We start from the raw sequence: 27358 nt of genomic DNA, 5'->3' as shown, positions 1-27358 counted from the left end.
CTGCGCACAGGCTTGCAGTTCTTCCTGTTCACATCACAGGCTGTATACTTCTGTGCACAGAGTTTCAGATGTACCTGTCTGCCCTGCTTTCTCTCAAAGGGAGTGAGAAAACCTCCCCTGGAAACCCTGTCCAATACGTGCTTACCCATTCTCTGTTCCTCCACTTACTTGAAGGCTTTGATGTCTGTTCTCCAGTGAACCTAGTTTAAAACTCTTCTGTCTAGGTTAGCAAATAAAGGTGCTCTTGGCCTCCTTTGTCAGGTAGATCTTGCTTCTTTCCAGTAGCCTTCATTCCTCTGAGGATTCTGTGTTTTTACAAACACTAAGCTTTGCTGCTGTTAGCAGGCCTGTTGGAAGGTGGTGATCTGCAGATGCATCTGCTGCTGCTTGAAGCTTTGCCCTTGTCTGGCAAATACTTCACAGATGTCATAGCAAGCTGGAACTTGGGAGTGAAGAATAAGGGCTAAGTAGTCTGACTTCCATATTCTAATCAGTTCTTTGTTTCCCTATGTGTGCTTATTAGTGCTAGCTAATGTTGAGCGTGTGACCATGGGAGGTGCCTGAGATCCTGAAATAGTTTTCCATGTGATGTGTGTTAGATAATTTTATGTTGCTGCTAGGCTATATTAATTTTTGAACTACAGGTAGAAGACTGATTTGTTAGTGCTATCTTGAATTATCCAGTATAAAAATGCTAATTTACGGAGAAGAGAAGATGGGGACTGTTGCATATTGTATTCAAGAAACATAACAAAAGTTATGTTACTGGGATTATGTAGTCAAAAACAAACATCTGAAAAAAGTACTGACACTGATCATCACCTGTGCAGTGAATGGTCATTGTTATGTTTATTGCGGCATATTTCCCATGTGATTTTACATGCAGCATGACTTGGGATCAGTAAGAAGAACGGCACTTGCTGCTTTACTTCCTTTGTATGATCCTGTGCCAAAATTTTTACACTTGAGTAAAACTGGGAATTCTCCTATAATAGTTCATATTCTGTCCATTATCGTAATATTGAGGTCTCCCATTAGTTATAATATAGGCGTTTGAGACAATTATTGAAAGTCTTAGGCTAAACTTTGTCATCATAAGTAATTTAGATGTCATGATTTGGTATCTCACCCAAGACATAGGCTGTGATTTTGTTTGAAGAGCACTGTCTTTCCACAGAGCATGCAGATCTGCTTAAAAAAAGAAGTCTGAAAAATAATTGCTCTGAAAGCGAAGCTCAAGGGAAGTGGCATCAGGAGAGTGTAGTCTCACTGAATTTTGTAGCAGACAATGGGAACCAGAATCTAATGTTGACTTCAGGCTAGAGCTGCAACTGTAAAAAAAAAAAAAAACCTCTTAATTCATGTTACGCATCCCACCTGTAGTATTTGAAGTATAGCATAGTAACTGTCATCTCCCCTGCTCATTTGCTCATCTCTCCTGCATTTCATCTTCTTTGTTAGTCCAGTCTTGTCTTCACATAAATTAAGAATAGGAGAAGCATGAGATAATAAGGTCGATGATGTTCAAGCTTCGTAGCTTCTGGTGGAAGAACAATTATACCATGGTGCCTTTATTTGCCATGAGAGTGCACTTAGCCAGTGTGCTTGACCTAATCAGACTGTTTAGATGCAGTGATCTGATACTTCCTGGAAGCGTCAGGCTTAGTGTGCATGTATTACTTAGTGTAAAAAGAGCAGCTGGGAATGGACTTAGGCAACTAAAGCAATTCAGCTGACCCAGACCCTTTCAGAGGGGCCCTCAGGAAGGATAATGATTGACTGTGAGCAGAGAATCTGTAGATGAGTTGTCCCAACAGCTGCATGGATTGGGTAGTGTGTGATAGACTGTATAAATGCACTCTTAAGTCTCCCTTGTGCGTGGCATCCATAGATGTAAATATGTGGATTAACTGGTCTCCTAATAGATTTGGAACACCTGAATTTTCTGCGATCTGCTTTGCTCCAAATTTCAGTTTTAAAGATTGGCTTCACACTTAATGTTTCTATGTACACTGTGAAGTTGTTCACCTTTATCGTTCACATGAATTTTAATGTATAACTTGCATGTGGTTTATATGGTGAAGGATTTGAAGCTGCTTCATGGCCGTTTCATATTTAGCGGGTAGCACCAACCCATCAAAGGGACAGCATACAGAATTATAACTAATTAAAGATACCAAGCAGGTAAATGTTCCACAGGATTTTAAATGAGGATCTTGACACAACTGGAAATCAGAAATGAAGTAGAAAGATAATGACTGTGAAACTATACTAAGGTGCGAGGTATAGAGCATACTGTGCTAATGGAAGAATGGTGCTGTAAGTATAAAAGCTCAGAATAAAATACGTTAACTGTTTTAACAGGAAATATAATACCCATATGGCTTGATCAGGAATAGTACAGTATAAGAATCTTACATCCAGACCAGGATAGCAACATTGACTGTAACATATGGCTATGTACTTTTTAGGAAAGACAGGCCAGTGGGGCAAGGTGGTGGAGTTGCTCTCTATTTGAGAGAGCAACTGGAATGTATCGAGCTCTGCCTAGGGGTGGATGAAGAACGTGTTGAGATCTTATGGATAAGAATTAAGAGTCAGGCTAATATGGGAGACACTGTTGTGGGTGTTTACTACAGACCACCAGATCAGGATGAGGAGGTTGGTGAGGTCTTCTACAGACAGCTGGAAATAGCCTCACGATCATAGGCCCTGGTTCTCATGGGGGACTTCAACCACCCTGATGTTTGTTGGAAAGACAAAGACAGCCAGGCACGCAAGGTCCAGAAGGTTCCTGCCGAGCATTGATGATAACTTTTTGACACAGGTGGTGGAAGAACCAATGAGGCGAGGTGACCTGCTGGACCTTGTGCTGACAAACAAAGAAGAACCAGTTGGGGATGTGAAGGCTGGGGTTAGCCTTGGCTGCAGTGACCATGAGATGGTGGAGTTCAGGATCCTGTGTAGAAGAAAAGGGAAAAAGAGAAGAATTACAAGCCTGGACTTCAAGAGATCTAACTTTGGCCTCTTCAAAGACCTACTTGGAGGAATCCTGTGGGCTAAGGCTTTAGAAGAAATGGGGGTGCAAGAGAGCTGGTTAATATTTAAGCACCACAGGCTCAAGGTTGGTGCATCCCTAGGAGCAAGAAATCGGGCAAAGGAGGCAGGAAACCTGCATGGATGAGCAAGGAGCTTCTGGAAAAACTCAGATGGAAGAAGAAAGTTTACAGAATGTGGAGAATGGGACTGGACATTTGGGAGAAATATGAGAACATTGTCGGAGTATGCAGGGATGCAATGAGGAAGGCTAGGGCCCACTTGGAATTAAACCTGACAAGGGGTGTCAAGGACAATTAGAAGGGCTTCTTCAAATACATCAGTAGTAAAGGAAGACTAGGGAAGATGTGGGTCTGCTGCTGAATGAGATGGGTGCTCTGGTGATGGAGGATGCAGAGAAGGCGGAGTTACTGAATGCCTTCTTCAGTCCTTACTGCTAAGGCCAGCCCTCAGGAACCCCAGACCCTGGAGGTGGGAGAGAGAGCCTGGAGAAAGGAAGACTGTCCCTTGATCGAGGAGGATTGGGTTAGAGATCATTTAGGCAGACTTGACACCCACAAATCTGTGGGCCCTGATGGGATGCACTCACGAGTGCTGAGGGAGCTGGCAGATGTTATTGCGAAGCCACTTATTGTTTCTGAAAGGTCATGGAGAACAGGAGAGGTGCCTGAGGACTGGAGGAAGGCTAATGTCATGCCACTCTTCAAAACAGGCAAGTAGGAGGACCCAGGAAACTACAGGCCAGTCAGCCTTGCCTCAGTCTCTGGAAAGGTGATGGAACAGTTCATCCTGTATGTCATCTCTAAGCAAAGGAAAAGAAGGTTATCAGGAGTGGTCAACATGTGTTCACCAAGAGGAAATCATGCTTGACCAATCTGATAGTCTTCTGTGAAGGCATGACTGGCTGCGTGGGTGAAGGGAGAGCGGTGGACGTTGTCTACCTTGACTTTAGCAAGGCTTTTGACACTGTCTCCCATAACATCCTCATAGGTAAGCTTAGGAAGTGGGGGTTAGATGAGTGGACAGTGAGGTGGATTGAGAACTGGCTGAATGGCAGGTTGTGATCAGTAGTGCAGAGTCTGGTTGGAGGCCTGTAACTAGTGGTGTTCCCCAGCGGTCAGTACTGGGCCCAGTCTTGTTCAGTGTATTCATCAACAACCTGGATGAGGGGACAGAGTGTACTCTCAGCAAGTTTGCTGGTGACACAGTGGCTGACACACCAAAAGGCTGTGCCATGATACAGTGAGACCTGGACAGGCTGGAGAGTTGGGTGGAGAGGAACCTAATGAAGTTCAACAACTCCGGTGTAGGGTCCTGCACCGGAGGAGGAATAACCCCACGCACCAGTACAGGATAGAGATTGACCTGCTGGAAAGCAGCTCTGCAGAGAGGGACCTGGGAGTCCTGGTGGACAGCAAGTTGACCATGAGCCAGCAGTGTGCCCTTGTGGCCAAGAAGGCCAATGGTCTCCTAGGGCGCATTAGAAAGTGTGTGACCAGCAGGTTGAGGGAAGTCATCCTCCCCATCTGCTGTGCCCTGGTGAGGCCACATCTGGAGTAGTGTCCAGTTCTGGGCTCCCCAGTTCAAGAAAGACAGGGAACTACTGGGGAGAGCCCAGTGGAGGGCTACAAAGATGATCAAGGGACTAGAGCACCTCTCCTATAAGGAAAGGCTGAGAGACCTGGGTCTCTTTAGCGTTCCTGTCCAGCCTACTCTAGGTGAACCTGCTTGGGCAGGGGGTTTGGACTAGATGATCTCCAGAGGTAATTTCTTCCAATTCTGTGCTATGCCTCATATTAAAATATCAAATAGTTTGTTTCTTTTAACTGTACTGTGTGGTAGTTATCAATGGTATTGCTTGTATGTTAGCATCAAACTGCTGTTAGAACTAGAGAGTACTGGATATTAGGTAGATGTCAAGTTGTGTGCAATTACAAGGTGTATTATGGGCTGATTCTGTACTTAGCTATTTCCTTTGTTAGTTGAAAGTCACTTGCCGGGACACAGGCACTACACTACCTGCATAGTGACTTTTAACCATCCTTATGAGGAGAGCCTATAATTTATGGTAAAGGAGGGAGGAGCTGTAATTAGGAACTATTTTGTGGTGGATTTTAAGAGTTTACTTGTGGTTTTGTAAGATTTTGTAAATAAATGAATAATTGGAGGAACTTCAGACCTGTTCTTACATACTCTGGTGCCTTATTGCTTCCAACAATTGCTAGGCTTGAGAAGTGTATCTGGCTGATCTGTTCCCTCAAATTGCATCAGGCTTATGTTAGTTTATGTACCATCTAGTCTCCATATGATGTAAAGAAAAGCTATATGTTGTGTCTTGTGTTTAAAAAAAAAAAAAAATATTTCCCAACAAACCATTTTTTTCATATCTTGTACATACGAAGACATAAGCCATTGATGCATTTTAGGTAATGTGTCTTCAGGAATGTGCCTCCTTTTCTCCAAACTAGACAAGCTCAAAGTCCTTAGCTGTTCTTCATGGGACATTCCTTCTAGCCCTTTCTCCAGCTTGGTTGCCCTCCTCTGGAAGCATCCAGGGACCTTCACATCCTTCTTCAATTGCGGGGCCCAGAACTGCACACAGTGCTCAGGGTAGCCCTGTTCACTGCAACCCTTTGAACTCTGCCCTTCAGCTAGTGCACCATGAACCCACTCATCCCACAGCTGGACAACTTGTCTAGAAGGATGCTGTGAGGGACAATATCGAAAGCCTTATTAAAACGCAAAAAGACTACATCTGCTGCTTTCCCTTCATCTGCTAGGTGGGTGACCTTATCAATAGAAGGACATCCATTTAGTTTAAACAGGGCTTTCTGTTTGTGAACCCATGTTGACTGTGCCTGATGATTGCATTGTTCTTTAAATATATTTCAGTAGTATCCAGTATGTTCTCCATAATTTTTCCAGGAACTGAGGTTAGACTAAATGGTCTGTAGTTTTCTGGGTCTTCCCTCATGTCCTTGTAAATTAGACTGACGTTGGCTAGCTTTCAGTCTTTAGTTTGTCAGCCCTTTGGTGCGGGTGTTCTATTACCCTTTCGTTTTGAGACCTGGGATTTGCCATGCAGCTGCAAAAGCACTTCTCCATCTACAGTAGATCCAAAGATCTCCGTGTGGTTTAACCATTAATTTTTGAAGAACTAAAGCTAGGGATTTACCTCTTTAGGAACACAACATATTGAAGAGAGACCTTCTCTACAGAGCCTTCTAAGCACAGTTTCTCCTAATACTTGTTTCTGGATGAAAGTGGGCAGTAAATTGTATGCCCCTCTTGCTGTACATTTGTCAGTGCTTGGGATCATTTTTTTCATGCGTGTTCAGAACTAACTGCATGGAAGTCTTTGGAGATTCAGGATGTTGTATTGTTTCTGCAGTGGGGTGGATTTGGCAAAGGTCTGGCAGAAAGTGTTATGCTCAGCATGTCACAAACAAGTCACGACACAGTATTTGTTAATAGCCAGAGCTTAGATTGCCCGTAGTACAAGTCTTCAGATAATAACAGTTTTAGTGTACTTCATCACAAAATTATTAGCTCATATAATGAGAGTTGTCTCTTTCTCCAGATACTCTTCTGACCGTAGTTTAGTTTATCTTACAGTTGATTGAAGGTCCATTCTTTCTTGACTCCAGAGCAGGTAGGTGGTTTCACTCCCTTGGTGTGATGCCAGGAGAGCTGTCTTGTTTGAGCTGCTTATAACAGGGTTTTCAGTTCTCCTGGCATACAATCCGTTGAAGCAGCATAGTAGTCACCATAAAGTAGTAGCACAAATAAAGACTTTGAGCAGCGTGCCACTGAATAGAAGCACTGAAAGATCTCAGAGGTAAATGACAGGCAAGGAATGCGCAATGTGCAGCAGAGGTGGTGCTTGCTGTGGAGCATGGAGTTAATGCCACCATCAGTTTCATCCTCTACTTGCATAGGGAAAGGTTTCTAAGAAGTCACGGGGACTCTGGGTATAGCGACACATGTACTTATTTGGAAAGCAACGCCAGTTTGAGCAGCTCCTGCTCTGCTACATCCTTGTTGACTGTGCCATTAATTGAATTGGGGGAACTGAATTGTTTGACAAATAATTTGGCAGACAGGTTTATTTTTAACTAGGGTCAGTTACAGTTGTTGAGTGGAAGGGCTGGCACACAATGGGAATTACTGCTGTAGGTTCCACTGAAAGGAAGGACTGGAGCTTGGCACTGCTGTTCAAATAAATGCGTGTGTAACTGCGCCCTTGGGCTCCACGCCCAGGTTTTATGAGACTGGATAGAAGCTGGAATAGGGAAGTGGTTCTGTTTGTTAAATAATTAAAACTTGTTATGAGCAACTTAAGTGCAGATAATCTTGCTGACTAATCATTTTTTCCTTTCTGTTGAGTCATTCTGTTGGCTTTGAGTGATTATGAGTGCGTTTTTTGTTTCTTGTGGGCTTTTGGTGGTGTTTTTTTTGGAGGGAAGTGCGGATGTGTACCAGTACTTTCAAAACTGAAACTGGAAGGAATTGCTATTGCTTGATTTAATTTCTGTATATGATTGGAAAAGTAGGGGAAGGGGAAAAATGCAACCTGGTGTTGCAGCCAAATTAGAGTATTCATCTTCAGTTTGCAGTTTCTTGCATTTCTAAGAATTTAAGTTTGTTTGTTTAGTTCTTATATTAAAGCATCGATGTACTGTAATTGAACAGCATTTCAGTTGCATGAATAGTTTCTTTGTAGACCCTTGAGAAATTGGATCACATGGGATGAATTGTGTGTGTGGTTTTTTCCTTCTATTCTAGAATAAATGTTGGTCAAAATCTGAGAAGTGTTCTTGATGTGTCTAGTACCTGCAAAATATTTACTCTTACTGTTTCTCTGATAACACTTGCTCAGGAGCTTTATGTGTTCCTTTTATGTTGATCTAAAGCGATGAAGATAAACAGCTGTGCTAGCTGATAACTTACTCGTAGTTCATGTAATTTATGAAACAGATAAATGGAAATATCTTTTTTTTTTACTGTATTGTTTCTCAGTTTGTATTTAGTTACTTGACTAATTTGAGAGTACCTTTCCGTTCATCTTGACTGTAAAATAAGCAGCAAACATGATATGAAAGCATAACTATGCAAAAGGTATTGTTGACATCAGGAACTCTAAAGTCCTAAACTCAGAAGTAACTGAAGGCAATGCTATTATTAAAGAACATAGAGAAACATGTTAAAAATTCAGTGTGGCTGTAGAAAATAGTATTATGCACTGGTAAACATTCTGTAAAGGATTATGTTTTTTAAGACACCAGAAGATATTAACAGGCTGCAACTGCTTTTGAAGGTCGTGGATTGACATGTTGCATTATCTTCACGTAGTGGTAGTTGTGCTTACTAAAATCTGGCTTGTCTTATAAAATATATTCAGGGCCAACTATATTAAGATTTCTGCTAGTTCAATTGTACAACTTCATAGTGCGATAACAACATGATATATTATAGTGTAGCTCATGTGGATTGTCTACACTTAAGATTAAGAACTAACAGGAGACATTTGCATAGACAGCAAAGTAACATTTTTGGTAGATATTTAAAAAAAGAAGCAGCTCTTAATTCATTCTCTCTAATTTGTAAGTTTTGCTGGCAATGAGAAACTAATAGTAGAGCAATTAGGAAGGAATAGCTGGTGGACAAAAGATACTATTAATTGTAGACAGAGCATTTCATATGTAGGAATTTGCGAAATAAAACATGGCATTCCTTTCATCTCTTTCTGAATGTAGGACTGTTTTAGTTTGGGCGAACTGTGTGAAGAACTTACGGGCACAGATGTTTGAGGAATAGCTGTAGCCTTCCACAGTAGAGAAAGGGCTAGGGCTATCTCTTTTTCCAGGGATGTATTCTGGTATGTGCCATTTAGTCCAGTGGTGACCACCGTTACCTTTGTTTTGACAAAGGTAATGCATAACTTCACAATTAATTTGTATGATCATAGTGATAAATATATTAGTTGTATATTGTAGAAACTGTGCAACAATCTTTATGAAGGATGTCAGTATCTAGAGAGTAGTAACTTTTGATTGCCAGGCAAGAGAATATTGCATATTCTGCTATCTGATCTGCATCAGTCAGTCCCTTCTTTGGTTTTGCAGCTCATTTGCTCTAACCGGACTCTAGACATGTAAGAATCAAGCTACATAGATCAAGTTAGTAAATGAGAGTTTTGAATTGTAATCCTATTGGCCATATTCCTGTGTTAAAATAAAATATATTAATATGCATTGTCTTTATTATTTATAATAATTATTATGAAATGATCATATTTTAAATAGTTCAAATATATAGACTCTATGTGTATACCTTAAAGTGGTTTTATCTTTTCTTTCAGCTAACAGAAGATGAAATTGCAACTATTCTGAAATCTACTCTTAAAGGTCTTGAATACTTGCACTTTATGAGAAAAATACACAGAGATATAAAGGCTGGAAACATCCTTCTTAACACGGAGGGACATGCAAAATTAGCTGATTTTGGTGTGGCTGGCCAGTTAACAGTAAGTACCTGTGGAAAGGTAATTTAAAAATGCTGTAGTGCTCCTAACTATGTTATTTTATTTTTGTCTTTTCCTTCTGCCTTGAATTTTGTGTCTGAGGAGTGACTAGTGGTAGAGTGAACGTTCTTTATCATGATAAGCATTTAATGTATTGCAAGGCTATTCAGTTTTTAGTTGTTTATTTTTAAAACCCAGTGTACTTCAAGTGCCTGATGATCCCATTTAAACTTGTTTGAGGTTTATGATCATTGTTACCTGTTTGGCCTCTGTGGGCTCGTGGGCTGAATCTGTTTGGTCCTAATTGGAAGTCACTACCATTTGACCTTTGGGTGGCTAATTTAACTTTTAAATATAGAATTCATATCAAAAGAAACTGAAAATAAGCATCACTGTTTTAATTGTATAAATAATATAATTACAGGATACAATGGCAAAACGTAATACTGTTATAGGAACTCCATTTTGGATGGCTCCTGAAGTAATACAAGAGATCGGCTATAACTGTGTGGCAGACATCTGGTCCCTTGGTATCACTTCAATAGAAATGGCTGAAGGAAAGCCTCCCTATGCTGATATTCATCCAATGAGGGTAAGAGTGTGTGGTGGTGTTTTTTGTTTTGTTTTTTAAATACAACAAGCAAGAACAAAAACCTGAAAAACCCCTATATGCTGGAATCATAAAACTGTACATTTACGGACAAAGATTTTAAGACTAAGGATTTTTACTTGCTGTCTTGCTTCCTATTTACTGCAGTTTTCCTGTGTTTTAACATGATTCTAAGGTTTCAGAATGCTTTTTATCTCTGCTTGAGAGAGAACTAAAGCAGTAAGGGCTTAATTGACTTGAAGGCAACATATAGAGCCTATTGTATACTGTACCTGCACTTGGAGAGCTCCATAACCAAGAGACCATCTTCCTTTGAAAGGGAGTTTTGAAGTAAGGATGACCTGAAGAAGGATTCAGAATTGTCTTATGTGAGCGCTGCTACTATTAGTAACCTCTGACAGGTTTTATTTATTACTAACTTTTAAAGTCTGCTACTGAATTAATTTACTTTTTGCAAAATAAAATGTAAATAGAATTAATTACTTCATGAGTAGTAGCAGTTATGAAGAAATTCCTTGGAGAAGTTTATGGGGAACAATATCTAGGAACAACTGTTGCTACTGTTAGTCATGCTTTTATTTTTTTTGAAATGAGCTATGGAATAGCTACACTGATTGCACTGAGTATCAATAAATACTCCCTTCTTGAATTGTTTATATCTAAAACCATTTGATATTAACAAGGCATTTTATATTGCTAAAAGCAGGTTTTTTTCATCTTTGTGATTTGCTGCAAAAATGGCATGCATACTGGATTATTTTATTCAATTTTTTCTTGCTGGTGCCTGATATATCAGGATCTTAATATAAGGAAGCCACCTCAGTTGAAAGAGAAGCTACTTTTCATATATTACTACTGTAAGGTGATGGAGATATGAGTTCAAGTGTGTTTAGTGCTGTTGGGTTCGTGATTTTTGTTTGTGTGTGCTTTGGAGCAGAGATGTTTCCTTAAGTCTTATGGCAATGTGCAGCTTGGTTAAACCTAGTGAGTGTTTTGCAATTAGAAACATGACATAATTTTGGAAATAAAGCTTAGTAATTTTCCTGTTCAAACTGAAAATACTCAGATGCGAGCTGAGAACAAAATAAGTATCTCTGAAGTTTGTTTTTCATGTGAAGTTAATTTCAGATGAAATAACATTTAAAAATATTTTTAAGAACTATTGATTACAGATTAAATACATTTGATCATGCCGGGATTTTTGGTTGTACTTTTAAATGGAAATGTCTTACTTACATCTAAGTTCATTTTAACATCATTAACCTAGTTGTACTAGGTGTTGAAAGGTGAGGACTACATTATCAGAGAGGGTTTTTATACGCTTGACAATAGTTGCTTATAAATCAAAGGTCACTAAATTTGAAAGATTGTGAATCTGCTTAATTCTTGTAATCAAATGAATGCTATCAAAGGCCAAAGTAATTTAACACAACAATTCTGGATTACATAGAACATGTGTTCTTGTTAATAAATTACATTATGGTTTTTAAGGGCTTGTGTGCTGTTAGTACTCTTTTGTATATTTGATACCTGCAGTTTTCCTTAATTTTTATTAGTGAGTTGTTACAGTGGTTAACAAGAAATACACAGATTTAAGTTGCAATAGTTTTCCCACTGTCATATGATACAGCTTCACAAGACTTTTAGACATATGTAGATGCTTTCCTACTTTGTTTTAGTTATGACATAGAATTGATACAGGCAAGCATGAAAGCTTGGGCAAATTTTCATTACTTTTTTCTAGATGTTACTGGAGTTCTGTGGTATTTATGTAAGGCACAATTTTGTTACTTGGGAATGCATGTTGAAATTACCATGTGCATTATTTTGCTGTAGGCTGGTTGGCACTGCCACAAAGGTAATGCACTGCCAGTAGGCCATTTCCTTGTCAACTGCATTTACAGCTTAATAGAAATATTACATGACTTCTTTAAACAAGTGTTTTGGCAGAGAGGAAATAGCAGATTCCATGCAAACAAGCATAGCTTCCTCTGCTTAACCACACTCTAGCTACTCCGAAGAATTGCACTAGTTTCAGCTGGGAAAGAATGAGAAGTGGGGGGAGTGCAAAATGGAATTCCATGTGGGGGGAAAAACAGCAGTTTTTTTCTGTTTAAGTATCCAGTTTTAGTGTATTTGACCCTGTGTCATCAGCGCTATTTCACTTGTTTCTGCTGCAAATCTGAGTTCAGCAGAACCTGCAGTTGTCATACTTGATTTGAGGCTCAAAGTTCAAGAGCATTTGCCAGCCCAGTAAGTCTAATGCTTTATTCACGTTTAGAGTAATGGAACGCCTCACATTCAATGTCAGAGTCCTTTTGTGCTTCTGCTAATGATGAAAAGTGAAACTTCTGTATTTTCTCTTGAGTTTTCATCAAACCGGGAGTGTTTTCATGTATTTTTAAAGGAGGAAGAAATACAGATGCTCTCAAGGTTGCCCTAAAATGTGGTGATACAGCCACTGGAAATAGCAAGAAATTTGCTGATAAGTCCAAAACTTAGACGAATCTAGAAAACTTAACCCACCCAGCAGGGCTAAAAGCATGTTGATTGCAGTAGTCAGTGCAGCAGCCAGGGTTAATGTGGCTAACAGTGGTTGCATCTGCCTTTGATTGCTCTGCTGGGATGAGCAGTTGTGGATTTATAGTGGAGCTAATTAAAGGGGGCTTCAGTGTGGTTCTAGAGCAAGACTCAAGCTCCTACTCTGAAGCTGCAGTGATATGTTTTAACAGCTGCATTCCTGTGTCCCCCATTGACTGCAGCATGTATTCTGTCCTGTTCTGATGAAGTATTTATGTCCTACTGCTGACTGAATTTAACTCAAACCATTAACTGCTTTGTTCAGTCTCTCATCTTTGTGCAATATCTGTCTTTACTATAATTTATTTCAAAATTCCTCTTTTTTTTTTTTTTTAAATCTATAATGGAAGCATAAAGATTGGCACTGTTTTGCCATAATATGTGTGATCTTGCTTTTTGATAAAAATCAGTAATGTGCTTTTGAAGTATCTTCTGTCTTTGCAATTCAAGCCATGATCTCAAATTTGTCATGTAAAAGAATTTTTTCTGGTGGAAGATCCTTTAAGCTGCAAAGTTTTTACTTGATCATAATCCACCTATTGCTGATATTTGGTTTTGTTAACAAGTAGATTAACAACACTTTGCCATAAAGCTAATTTTAAAACTTAAGAATAGTGGTTTTTTGAGGTCCTTTCTCTAGGACCACCCTTACCACAAATTTTCCTTATATTCACAACGACATAATCACTTACTGCTATGAGGCTGTGACTTTCTTCATCAATTTAAGCCAAAATACATGTGGGCTGCTGATTATAGAGACAACCAGTCCCTAGTGAGGAGTTCCTGACCTTTCTGTGAAGTGAACACTAGCATTTCTGTGGCCTCACGTGGAATTGGATAAAGGAACTGATGTTCTGAAAAGTTAGCTTGCTAGAACTGCTCTTCTTTGCAAGGTCAATGCTTACTGAGCGGGTGGTGTGCTTCAGATAAATACTGGTAGCTCTTTTCCAAGAAAAAAAAAAAGCCCCCAAACCCCCGCGCTCTTTTCTTTCATGCTTATCAGGCAGCTGCAATAATTCACGTTGCTGTGGTATGGAAGAAGCTGGTGGTAGATGTGTTTTTCAACACTTCACAGTATTGGCCTTTGTTTCTTTATAGTGAGGTTTGTTGGAAATAGACATGTGGGCATCACATGTTCTGCAGTGAATTGGAGGAAGCCAATTTGAACTGCTTCCATTTGCCTTAAGTCCAATCATGATATTTATTTTTCCATGGCACTTACCCAGATTATCCATGCCTCCTGCTTAGCCTGTGTAATTTCCACCCTGGACTAATCTGTTTGTAATAACCTTTTATTTCTGATGTATCTTATAACAATCAACCGTTTCCCAGTTTTTTATTCTCGGCATATTGCATTAAAACTGGAGATTGAAGTGAGAATTATTGCTGTGTAAAGCTGCAACAACCAAGGAAGATGTCATGTTGAGCATCGTTGTCTGATTGCGACCAGTTTTTCAGTCATTGAGCAAATGGTTTCCTTTATGCCTTTTGTGCCAGACATTGAAGAGAGGGGAAAAAGAAAATCTACTTCTGGCTATGTCAGATGTCTTTCTGTATAGTTACTCTTGCATTTCATCTCTCCAACAGATGGAATTGTCTTATTGGTTTCTATTATTTTCTTTGGGAGTTCACCTATCTTATCTCAGCAATAGTGATGTTAATTTAGAGTAGGTTTGTAAAAGTGTATTACATGTTTTCTTATTTTAGTGTTTTTGCTTAACTTTAGAAAAGAGTTTAATTCTAAAAGTCCTTTTCCTTTTAAGAACTTTCTGAAGCACTTTTTGTTAATTTGTAACTTGAGATATTGCTTGCTGTTTCTAGATAGTGAGCTAATATTTTAAGGGATTTAAAATATGGATTTTTGATTGTACGTTACTGTTTATTTTACTACCTTTTCAAAATCTTGTGGAAGAATGACAGTGAGCTGTGGCAGGACTCACTGAGTGTGATTCCTCAAGGAGGTCATAATTCAATATTTCTGTTGTGCATTCTATGTTATGATAGTTCCCTTACAATTAAATATCCTAAGTGCATTTAAGTGACTTAACGTACTGAGATTACTTTACAATAGTTAAATCTTAAGTCTTGAAAAAGTGTGTGGGACCCTAACACATCCGGTTCTTTAAATGGTAGGAATGCATATAGTTAAAAGAACTAAAAAAAGTGACTTCCTTTTCCTCTGGATCTTCCATTGTTTTGTGTCTTTTCTTGTATTTCTTAATAAATCTGACTTCTCAGGACAGGATTTTAGTGTGTGTTATCTTACACAATGCTGTATTTATTCTACATTCGTAAATAATAAATGAGTACCTACGACACTGATGTGATAGGGTTGAGACAGTAGACAAAAACTGGAGAAGCATATATCTTGCTGCAGGCTTCCCAAAGAGCTGTTGGAAGACCTTTGAACCTCTCTAGGCTTTAAATAGAGTTTTTGTTTGCTTTAAACTTGCCTACATGCAGGCAATGGCTGCAAAGGAGTGGTATTCCTACCTGTTTCTGTGCATTTTCACCACCCATTTCTGTTGGAATGAGCGTTTAGGTGGCCACATAATAATCTGGATCAGAAAATTAGGGGACAAAAATATGTGGCTGGAACCAGTAGGAGAATCGGGTCATTCCTTTTCAGCTAAGTTGGTGCTGAGGTTGACTTAAAGTGATTGCAAAACCAGAGTCTCAGTTGTCCATTTATAAATTTATTATGATTCATTAAATAATAATTAGTTTTAAAGTCCTGTATACATAAGTATATCAAAGGTCATAATGTTTTCAGATACTGTCGTTCTTGGGAGCTATAGCTGTAGGTGCAGTGCTGTCATGCTGGTTTTACTGCTCTGGATTTCATTTACATTTTGAATGCAAAGAGAGTCTCAGGGGAAGAAAAGAGATTGCTCTTCCTTTTTCTGATAGACTAGTAAGTGTCTGCAGACTGCAAAGCTTTTCTGGAGGTGGCCCTTAGAAGTGCCTGTTGCAAGGGACAAACTGACTTTTTTGTAGCCTCTGCTTTTGGATTTTTTCCAGTTGGGCGTATTAATAAAATGAGACAGGGTTCTCAGACCTTTCACGGGTAAGTGTCCCCCCAGAAAGCCTCCCTCCTCCGCCTCATTTGTTTTTCCATCTTTAAATGCTATTGCCACGATACAGCAGAACTTCATGGGGTAAACAACTTCCCTTGGCCTGCCGTTTGCATGCAGCTGAAGGCAGGTGTTTCATATTTACCATATTTACCAAACTTACTTATTACTTCATATTTACTATTTATAGCCAGAATTTCAAATAGATGTTATAACTTTATTCAAGAAAAAAAAAGTGCACAATTAATACCAGACAGTATTTGTCTATTGGAAAATAAACTATGTTCTCTATATGGATTGGGAAAAAAGAAAAAAAAAAAAAGAAAAAAAATTAATGTCAAAGGAGTTGCTTCTCACATATATCACCACAAGAAATGCAACTCCATATGGTAACAGGATATGTAGCATTTTTTTCTTTGAGAGAGGAGTAGTAGTATGTGCTTCAAACCAGTTGCACCTATACTAGTACCAGTGCTGATCTCGGGTAGTTTTCTTTTTTTGTTCAACAACTTTCTTTTCAGGGTTGAACTCTAAGGAAGTGTGACTTGCTTTACATGAGAGTTTTTAAAATAGAAAGCTTTAAATTTTCTTTTAAATATGCTGCTACTTCAGATCAGTAAGCAACCTGTCCACCTGCTCTGGTCAAAACATGAATAATTGTTGTATGGCCACTTTTGTATGAATGAAAAAACCCAGATAAGATACTTCTTTCAGCAGTACATTTAAAAAATAAGGTCCCAAGTGCTTTTTCATTCAAGATCCATTTTACTTGTCAAAACAAACACAGATTTTTAATTTTTTTTTTTTTTAAACTTAACTATAAACACTGATCATTCTTTAACAGACCTCTTTACCCGAACTCCTTCTGATGTGGTATGTTATAGCTGAGGTGCAGGCCAGTTCCTAACCCCCTGTTCATGATTTGACTCCTTTCAACAAGGCTTCTGGAATTGAGGGATTAGAAATGTTGGGCAAATAAAAATAAGTAATTTTGTACATTTGATCTTCCATATCTGTGTATATTCCATTTTTTTTGGGTGAGAAAATACCTGATGTGCATACCTACCTAAGATATTTGCATAGACTTTGCATAGAACCTTAGTATCACCAGGAAAGTCGCTCTTTCTGTGAGTTAAGATGCCAGTTAGTGCTTGCTATAATTGTAATGAGACTTGGACTTGGTTGCTTATTTTGTCAGCATTCTTTAATAGGTGTATAAAAGCAAGTTTTCTATGGGTTGTTATATGTAACTTAACTTGAAGAAATACATCTGTAAATTTTCTGGAATACAATTAAGGCACCTGTTAACTCTTGCAGCAATGTCATTTTTACTAAGTGAAAAGAGACAGGTTTTAGGTACTTGGTAATTGTGTCAGTTTGACATTAGTTTTCACTGTGGTTGAGTTATTTTTAGCAGTGGATTGAAATGAAATGAAGTGCAAACTGGTCCTCCAGAAAAGTCATTGTTTGTGAAAGCTGCACTTGTGGCTCGTGGGCAAAGTGCTCGTAGAGCTGCAGAGATTCCTCCCTTGCCCCTGCATGCGATCTCCAAACTTAAAGTTACGATTTCAGTTAAAATGCATTCAGTGTTTACTTATGTATGTAGGGTGGTCTATGAAGGGTTCAAGTGCTTTCCTCCTTAGGCTCCTATTCTTTGTGGAAATGCTAGGCATAGATACAGACATAGTACACTTTGAACATAACATCTTTTTTAGTATTTAATGCCTGCAGGATTCATGGAGGAAGCAAATTTCTACAGGATTTAATTTGCTTATTTGCTTGTGAGCAGCCCTTCTATGGACTCGCTGTAGAGGAGGAGCGAATGGGAAATAATCTGAGGTGAGAGAGGAGGTCAAACCAGGCAAGTGCTCCCAGGGTATAGTCTAGTTTCTTGTGATATCGAAATATAACTTCTTCCCATTTTTCAGCATGTCTAGTGTAGAATTTTAATGAAAGTTCCAACACGCCAAGCACGGCTTATCCAAATAAGATAAACAGAGTAAAGGAAATAGTATGTGAGTGGTTCTCGGACACTGAAGATGAGTTTAGAGGTGTCCAGTTGCAAAACATATGAAATAAAGCCTGAGATATTTTATTTTTTTAAATTGCAATTGATAATTCATTTCTTGACTTTACCAGATCCACTTACGAGTGTCAAGCCTCATAGAGAGTGATGTGCTAGCGTGGCAGCATCCAGTTTCCAGGACTTGACAGCTTGCTATGCAAAGGGATAGTATGCTTAACATCAGCCTATTTCATGTGGAAAGGAGAGTTTTTGTAATACTGTGGTGAAACCAAGACAGGAAAAATACCATTTGTTCTCTGGCAAAACTTGCAGATTATAAAAATTTTCTCCCTGATACTCCAAGGAACTTTTTGAAGAGGTTGCGCCACGTTGCTTTATCAAGAGCCTGTACTCCCTTCTTCCCACGGAAAAGACTGACGGATCTTTCTGGTTTATGGTATTCTTGAGAGTACAAACCACGTGAAAGACTGGGTACAAACAGTTGTTCAATTCTCTTTCCCTAGAGATTTGCAAAGGGGTGCAGGACTGGCCTGATTAATCTAGTTTCTTTTAATCAAGATACTGACAAGGTAGTATCTGATTCTTCATAGGGAGGAAAAATGACATAGAGCAGGATGTAAGGAGCAGAAGAAATTAAAAGATGGGGATAACAGTAAACAAGGTTGGATTGAGTCCAGCTTTAGAAATCCAGAAGATGCTACTGCAGTAAGACAGGGGAAGCTCTGTGAAGTCTGGAAGAAGAGCTCACTAATGAGAGGAAATCAGTGCTTTATAAAGGTTCACCATCCATTCACATTTGTTTGTCTAATCAGCACAGAATGGTATGACACTAGCGTTGATCTGCATACTGTGAAAACATTAGATTACTTGGGGTGTGTATGATGATTAAATCGGAAGATAACAAGGCCCTATTCTCATCCACATTAAAGCTTTTGAAAAGTCCACAGTCTGATGTATGTAATAGTTGTTTTCTTGTATGTGTTGCTTAACTGCTCTTCTTTCTTGCTTCTCTCTAACTTGTTTTTCTCTTCAGTGAAGAGATGACTTGGACGTTCACATAGTAAAACTGTTGCAGTATAAATAAAGTGTAGTTAAAAGTATTTGTGGTTACAGAATCTAGCATAAATGTTTCACTGTGGTTTAGAGCATGCATCTTCAGTCCTTCATATCACTAGAATTTTTTTGGGTGGAATAAATAATATGCTTATTACTGTTAAATTAAAGGAATTATAAATTATACTTTTTTTTTATGATACCAGATTTGGTTGCATATGTGTGCAAAAAGGAAATGTTAATCTGTCATGTGTAATAAAGTAGCAGAAGCGGTGAATATTTGAAATTTGGACTGGAACTGGAGTTTAATTTGAATTAAATGAAAAACATTTATTTCATGCTTTTAAATGAGGATTTAATTAAAATTAAATTAGTTCATCTTTTTAGACTAACCCTTGAATAGGAAATTTGAAACATACTTCAGTTGATGGTTGGTTTTCTCTGACTTTGATTAATCACTTTCAAAGTAAGTGGAGGATCAGTACAGTAATTTCATAATTACACACAAGTGAGTTTAACTTGAAACTTTAACTAAAATAACTGTAAAGGAAGTTTGATGTTGGTTAGTTTCATGTAACGCTGTGTATCTTTTCTGTATGATTCAGATTTTTACAAGTGCTAATCTGAAAAAAGGACCATACCATGATACTACCCATTTATTTGCAAGATACTTTAATAGGGAATAATAGTTTGACCTGGGAATATTACTTTTCAAGGACATTGGAACGGTAATGGAGGTTGAATGAAGCCATAAAATTGATGGAAGGATTCTTGATGACTTTGAGTGAGCATTGCATCAAATCCTACATCTGTAAGCGTTGTTAAAGATTATTTGATAGAACTGTTAATGTGGATGAAGCCAGGCATGTATTCAACAAACCTAGCGCAGGGTAGGTTAACGTTATTCTCTGTTGCTGAGCTGGCTGCTTTCGCCCTGAACAAATGTTAAAAACAAACAAGTGAAAAATAGCCCACCAAAAAGCTCATTCAGAAATTTTAAATCACTGTAGATCTGCTCATATGTGATATTAGCAGGACTGTAAATGTAGCTCAAAGTGCAAAAGAAAACTATTTTGCACTTAGCAAAGTGCACGGTGCAACTTGAAGATCTCAACAAAATTTTATTTGAAATAGGCAATTGGTATTAGTAAATCATCAAGATGCATTAAAACTAGAATCATAATTTTAATATTACAAGACTTTTTTATTAATCAGCCTTACATATATTCTTATTTGAAAAAGCCTGTCCATCATTTGTACACATCATTGTATACTGAATTTATTCAATTTCTTTTTAACTTGCACTATGGACTTGGAAAATTACTCGCTATGGTGTTTATGCACAGATTTATGAGAACTTTTTACCAAAAATTCTAAAATACCCCGCAGGATATTGTAAAATATACCATGGATTTAAAAACTTTTAAGTGATGAGCTATATATGTTTACTATAGATGCTTCTATTTTTTTTTTTATTTCTATAATCTTTCAATTTCCAGGGTTAACACAAAATATATAATGTTAATTTTTATTCAGAGGTCTGGCAGGTAGCTTTATTGAAGAAGAGGGAATTTGTGTATTGCTTTTAAGTGGTAGGTCTGTTTGGATTTTTGTATGTGACTAGTGTCTTGTTAAGCCAAAAAAAACCTCAGTAAATAATTTTAAGCTTGGAAGCTTGAATCAATGCTTATTTATTGAAGTGAATTATATATTCATTTTTTCTTAAACTTGGACGTGTTTTCTGTCAGTATAGCTGGTTGACTTGGACAAAGTGCTTTAAAGAGACTTGACTGCTATATCACCAAATTCTTAACATGTTACTACACTTTTTAAAAGCAAAAGTGTATCTACTTGCATTTTAGCTAAAGGCGTATTTATTTGATTTTTAATAATATGAGAGAAAACCGCAATCAGATTAGGAAGAAAATACTAAGCTTCTATTGCTACTTACCATAAGATTTTAAAATGCTTAGTCTATACTTTAAATACTAAAGTCTATATTGGTTGTTTACTTTGTAAAAAAAACTTAAAAAAATTGCTTAGATCAAAAGGAAGGTAAAATTTGGAATGGAGAAAGCTTATTAAGGCTTTATGTACCCTGTTTCTGTCTTGGTATTATATTGCCTTAAAATGTACACCAGGTCATTTTTAAAGAGGATGATGCATATTTAATGGAAGAAATTTATCTAAAAGGAAGGGTTGCCAACCAGTCTAAATTTGTTTCAGTTAAAACTTGATGGTCTAAAGACAACTTATAATCCTTTTCTTGTTATAAAGTATTGTCAAATTTGTAGTAGTATCGGTTAAAAAGTTTATGGAAACTTTGTTTTAAGGTGGTTTAAAAGAAAACTAAATCTTTAATTTGTATTTGATGGCACCTGTTTTCATTTTGTTTCCCTGGCAACACCAGTGGTATCAAAAATTGCCCGTAGACCACCCTGGTTTTAGAGAAGAATGAAACCAGCCTGGCTTTTTCATTTCAGCCTTTCATTTTATTGACTAAATACTTAAAGTTCTAACTCACAGTCGTTAGTTTGTGAACTAATGTGAATGATTTGGGCATGCAGTTGGTGATTTTTGTTTTAGAATTTTCTGTATTAATGCCAATTTGTGTTGTTACTTTATTTTAAAAATGCATTGAGAGACTATAGAGGATGTACTTTTGATATCCCATGGCAGAAAAAGCTGTGTTTAAAAGCTGTACTGTCTACCTGCAGAGAAGTAGAGTAAAAGTTCATAATTTTTAGATTGCATGGTCTATATGGAGCCAAATTTTTATTCCAGATATAAGTTCTCATTATTGGTGTTCCCATGGGAAAGAAAAGAAGCCAAGACAAGTGTCACCTCCAGGTTTCTACTTTCTTCTTTGCTTCTTTACCATGTTTGAGAATTCAGATTGATTATGAAGATTATTTGTACGGCGTTCCAATCATCTCAAATCTTAATGCATTATCAGTTTCTAGTTTGTGTTTCAGAAAAGCAAACACGGACATAATTTTTGGAAATATGCTTATTGTGTGTACCTGCCTACCTGAAAACCTCTACCAACAAAAGCCTCTTCTGTGGAGTATATTCTTGAACTCTATGCTATTGATTGAGATAGAGAGAGAGAGAGAGAGATATATATTGATGCTATATACTGTTGATGATTAAAAAAAGTAAAAAGTGTTGGTGTTTTGGTGGAGCAAATCAGAGCTAACGAGAACTTTTTGATTGATAGTGAGAATTACAGAAACGCTGGAGAGTCTGGGAAGTTTCTGGTATGTAATGTTTTCCATTATCCCTCAGAAATTTAGAGTAGTTTTGGAAGATAATGAAGTGATCTGTTCTCAGAGAAGACTATTTTGCTGGGGAGGACCTCTGATGGAATTCCAGGGAACTTATGATGGCTTCTGTGGTACTTCCCAGCATCCTGGTGCTATGTCTGTAGGCTTGGCAACAGAGGTGGCAGCCCAGTGTTCTATCTGCTGCTGCTCCTTTTTTCATGCTATGAATGTTTACGTAGGTAAATGTAAAAAAATGTGTTTGCATTAGCAAACACAAGACTTACGGGCAAACTGACATGCATGTCCTGAAAAAGAGTCATGTGTTTCAACCAGGATGTTCCTTAAGAAATGTAATAATCATGAAGTCTGGCCTTGGGACAGAGGTTGTGTCTGCATTGGGCACGTACATAGAGACACTAGTGAGCTTTGTCCATACTGTTCTCTTACATTTCTCCAGGAGTTTCTCCAGGGAAACTGTGTGTGCATGTTAAATAATTCCAATTTTTTTTTTTTGTCAGATAAGAGAGGAACGTTCCTTAATCTTGCTATTTGTATATTTCTCTGAATAATACAACTAATTTCTGCAAACTGTATTTTTAGATATTGAGAAGCAGTAAGCATTTGATTTTTGGGAACCAAAATTAGCATGTGTAAGTTCCTAATTTTTAAAACAAACTAAAAGAGGAGCTTTAATGAATGTGGTGTTGTTAAAGAGTCTGAATTGTGTAGAGAAATCAGTACAAAGTTTCTTAAAAGTTGATCCTTCTTGCATTCATGTGAATTGTCATATATAAACGGTGACTCTGGAGCAACTGGATGCAATGCCACTTCTGTGGTGTGAAAATATGTGGAGTATGAAGTAGCTAGAAGGTTCTTGCTGGACTGGAAATACTACAGTAAGCTGATGGTACCGGAGGGAGGTCTTACTGCTGTAGCCCTGGATGAACAGTGGGATAGGCTCAAAGCCTAAGGCCATGTCTGTCTGTGTGGAGGTAGAAGAGTTGATGGGTGCTCAGACAGAAGTGCTCTCAGAAGGCAGAGTCTGAGTCAGCTCCAGCTCAGAAGCCCTACACCGCTAATGGGGGTCTCTATCCAAAGTAACACACCCGGCCTCTGAGCTTGTTTACATGTTTATCTCTCTTTGTGTATAAAATACCTGCTGTTTCAGGCTGTAGTTCATAATCTTTAATACTGGATTCATTCATAGTGCCTGGACTGAGCGTGGGCACAGAAGTGCATTTCTCTAAGTGGCTAAAACATGCGTTGCTGTATTTGTGCTGCTGGCTTGTTGACTTTATGCCAGCTGAGGGTAGATTAAGATTTGGTTCAACATAAAGTTAGCTGATACAAAGTTTAACCTATTAAATTTCTTTTTTTTTAATTAACTTACTGGAGGAGAGAGTGTGTTCTGTTGCAGTGTTTCTGATCTGGCATTATGATTCCTAAAGCTGCTTTAGTGTTGTCTGAAAGGAGCCTTGATAAAAATCAACCGGATTAACATGCCCGTAGTATGGCTACACAGCACAAGCGTGACCGAAATACTGACAAATGTGTTTTATATAGCGTGTGTCTCCATAGCAATGATTATGGGTGGGAATAGCAGTATGGGACATCTGGCCAAGGGACCTGGGCAAACTTAATGAACGCAGAAAATTGGTATTACCATGACTTGACTCCATCCATTCTAGCCATTCCAGAATGGCACAGTCACACCTTCAACTGCAAACTTTGTCATCCAGGGTTGTTCTGAAAACTTTCACAAAATGGCTGTAACTTAAGACAAAAATTCTCTTGAGTTTGAACTCTATAAAGAGAAATCTAAATTACTTCCTAAAGTAAAAAACCAAAACAAAAATCTGAGAAAAATCATCGAGAAAATAATCACAAACTTTAAACAACTTTGCTATCTTTTTCTCCTAGCTTAATGGAAGTGTAAAATTTAAGCAACTCAGCTTTGCTGCTGTGGAAGGGAACACCCCTAAGGTGTGTCAGGATTTTTGCACCTAGTGTTTTGTGATCTCTTGTGCTTGTCGTACCTGACAAACTTGTCTGGTATTGTTGCTGAGCTGATCCAAATTTCTGATTTGATAGATAGTTCCCTTTTTTTTTTTTGAGATGGCAGTAATTTTCTTCCAAAATAATGAGTTCAGTTCGTTTAATGCCGTCAGAGAATCACTGGAAGTGTGTGAAGGGGAGAGTAATCTCCCTTTTGCGTGGCAAGAAGCTGTTACATCAGCATAGCTGTATCACATCAGCTGTGCTGACACAGCTGGTTTTTGAACAGTATTGTACATTATTTCATTGATGTGATATTGGTTGAAGGAGGGGGCAGGAAAGACTTTCTGGAGGAAGAAATTCACCCTAAATTCACCTTACTATACACGAACATAAAGGTCTGCAGATGAAGGATTTGTTGAGAAACTGCTTCCCAGAAACCAGCCCGTCTTTCTGTCTGTCTTGAAATGTTTTAGAGGTACAGATGATTATTTTTAAAGATTCCCAGAGATAACAAATGGCCCTGTATCTTGAGTGTTTTTGATGTACCTGAGCTCTCAATAGTACTGACTTCCAAATGAATGGAAAAATTACATGTTTGTATCTATAGCATTCGAAGAGTTGAGTGGGAAAACCTAAAAACTTTGGGAAGAAGTGCTCTGATCTATCTTTCAAGATGCATCAATCATTTTGATCAAAAGCCTCCGGTGTTCCTTGCCCCATCAAAGAAACTAGGAGGAGATTAACGACATACTTGTAGGCTAAGTTTAATCCCACCCTTTATTTCTGAATCACGCAGAACATTCAAATTACTTAACAACACATTTTTCACTGTTCAAAAACCTGTTCTCATTAGACCTGCTTTTGCATGTTTTTTGTAGACTTTGATTTATGCAAGAGGGGATCAAAGCGGGCCCTTTCACGTTAAATTTGTTGTATATTGTATATGGGTGTTCTTCCTAAAACATGATGCAGTTACAAGCATCCCCTTTGCATCAAAACTATATCTGTTTCTGATTCATCTGCCTCTTGAAAGTATTTTGGTGGTAGATGAAGTGATCCCTGTGATTATTTTTTTTTTTTTTTTTACGTCTGTGGTTGACAGGTGACTTAAGGACTGTTTGGTCTGTATCTAGGTATGCTTTGCTTTCAGCAAACAGTATCATACAAATCAATTTCCTCATATTTGAAAAAAAGGCAATCGGTATTTGGTGCCCCTGGGGGTTATTAACACTGACATTAGGTTAGCACAGATACGTAGGAAAGAAAGTTTTAACGAGAACAGTTTCCCTCTTCATTTTTGTTTCCTTTTCTTTATCACCTCTTCCTTTGTAAATATTTTAACAATGATGGTAGAGCAATGGTAAAAGTATGTTTCCAAACAATGGTATTAGAACTGTGGTGTTAACTGCAGATTTGAAAAAAAAAAAAAAAAAATTATGAAAAAATCACTAGGACTCTATAATTCTGGCTTCATATCTTTGACAATCCTTACAGGTATAGAGCTTGAGAAGGCACATTTTGGCTTCCTGGGGCAACCTGAGCTCATTGGCTGGCCTTTTGTAAAGTTTGTTCTTGATCCTTTACTATTTTGTCTTTTTCTTGTGGATGAAGTCAGTGGGTAAAATGTTCATTTTCATAAGCCGTTAAGGGCGAGATGTGTCCTCCAGGTCTTGTTTCACACACCGAGTGCGTTCCTTTCCCACAGCTGCTTAATAGTCTAGTTAGGATGTTACCTTAATTACTTGCCTATATTCAGAAAATAAAAACATGGCTGGCTCAGCTTTCTTTCGGACCTTGAGGGAACTTGTTTTCCATAAAATTAACCTTTACTGTTAATGGAAGAAAAAGGTCTACGGTGAATGTCATGCTTACGTTTGTAACGCAGTTAACTAATAACAGTTATCAGAAAACATATGGTGACTAGATGGATGCTGGCAACCCTGGCAATCACACTGTAACTCTTTTTTTGCCTTTTATATCATTACTTTGATCAAAAGGCTCTCAGTGCAAAAGGCTTTCTTACTAAAATAAGAAATTTCATACTCCAGAATTTCGGCAATTGACAAAAATCTCCACTTCTTATGGTTTCCTTTGACAATTATGTTTTTATAAATAGCCTGGAGAGTGACTTTAAAGGCAGTAAACTGGATTACTAGGGACCATGGCACCAAATCTGGACCTAAAGACAATGACTGAAAATACCTTCTTTTCTATTTAAATTGGAGAATTGTTACCTAGGTTGAGCTGCTGTAGTAGACTCTCTAGGTGAGGTGACTTCCGCATTATTCCCTTCAGTAGCCTCTTCTTTGCCTTTGTGTTATGAATTGAAAACTCTATCGTTTCGTGGTCACTATGCCCAAGACTGCCTTTAATAAATAAAATAAATGAAATTTTATTTAATTATTTATGTTTCAGTACTAATTTGTAAGCATTCAGGTAGCTTTATGATTAAGTTTGTAAGAATTCCACTAGGCTTTTGACGTTGAAATGGTAGCTTGTGGTTGCTGTTGGGACTGCAGAATTTATTAACAAATAAAGATTGTGATCTGCAAGAGAAATTTGTTCTACAGAGTAAAATGTTATGTTTCTAATGCCTTTGCATTTCAGCTGCTGGTGGTTTAAATTATGACACCCAGTCCAGTGCCTTAGGGCTTGGGATTCTGTAACTTTTTTCAGATGCATCAACTAAGCATTGCCTAATTTGTTATGAAATTGAAAGAAAAGTTGTTCAATAATTCTGACTAAGTTGTGCTGCTAACATCTGTTTCTGATAAAAAATTGGTAATATGATAAGAATTTGAAAGAATTGTTGATTACTGGGTTCAGGTAACCATTGCAATGATAGTCTACCAAAGATGGCTTTTCCTTCCTTGAGAGAGTCATTTATATGTATGAGGTGTTATTAAGTCCAAATGGCAGAGAAATCTAATGCTGGGTGGCGTGCAAAGGTAAAGCGTGTTGGTTTTGGGTGCTGTTCTTCATGGAAACTGGCAAATTTATGAGATAAGTTCTATGTTTTCACGTCTTCAATTTATCATGAAGTGTATTTATAATTTGATTAAGGAAATTGAGTATTCACTACTAAAATGAAGGTGACTTGCTATAGATGATTAAAATATGTATGCTTAGCTTTTTTTTTTATTTTTAACCAATACTTTTAATACATAGAAC

The 27358-nt window shown here is 37.8% G+C and overlaps 1 protein-coding gene across 2 annotated transcripts in view; it reads left to right on the top strand.

Moving 5' to 3' along the window:
- Positions 1 to 27358, top strand: part of STK3 (serine/threonine kinase 3) — a 135509-nt gene that overhangs the window by 17009 nt on the left and 91142 nt on the right. Inside the window, exons 5-6 of one of the 2 annotated variants that reach the window (XM_074144920.1) lie at positions 9419 to 9583; positions 10005 to 10172. The exons of the other annotated variant lie outside the window; for it this stretch is intronic. Coding sequence (XP_074001021.1) covers positions 9419 to 9583; positions 10005 to 10172 — 333 coding nt within the window. The remainder of the gene's footprint in view (positions 1 to 9418; positions 9584 to 10004; positions 10173 to 27358) is intronic. 2 annotated transcript variants of the gene reach the window in all.

The sequence above is a fragment of the Numenius arquata genome, chromosome 3 (assembly GCF_964106895.1).
Source record: "Numenius arquata chromosome 3, bNumArq3.hap1.1, whole genome shotgun sequence".
Taxonomy (NCBI): domain Eukaryota; kingdom Metazoa; phylum Chordata; class Aves; order Charadriiformes; family Scolopacidae; genus Numenius; species Numenius arquata.
The sequence above is the reverse complement of the archived record's forward strand: the minus strand, read 5'-3'. Positions and strand labels throughout refer to the sequence as shown.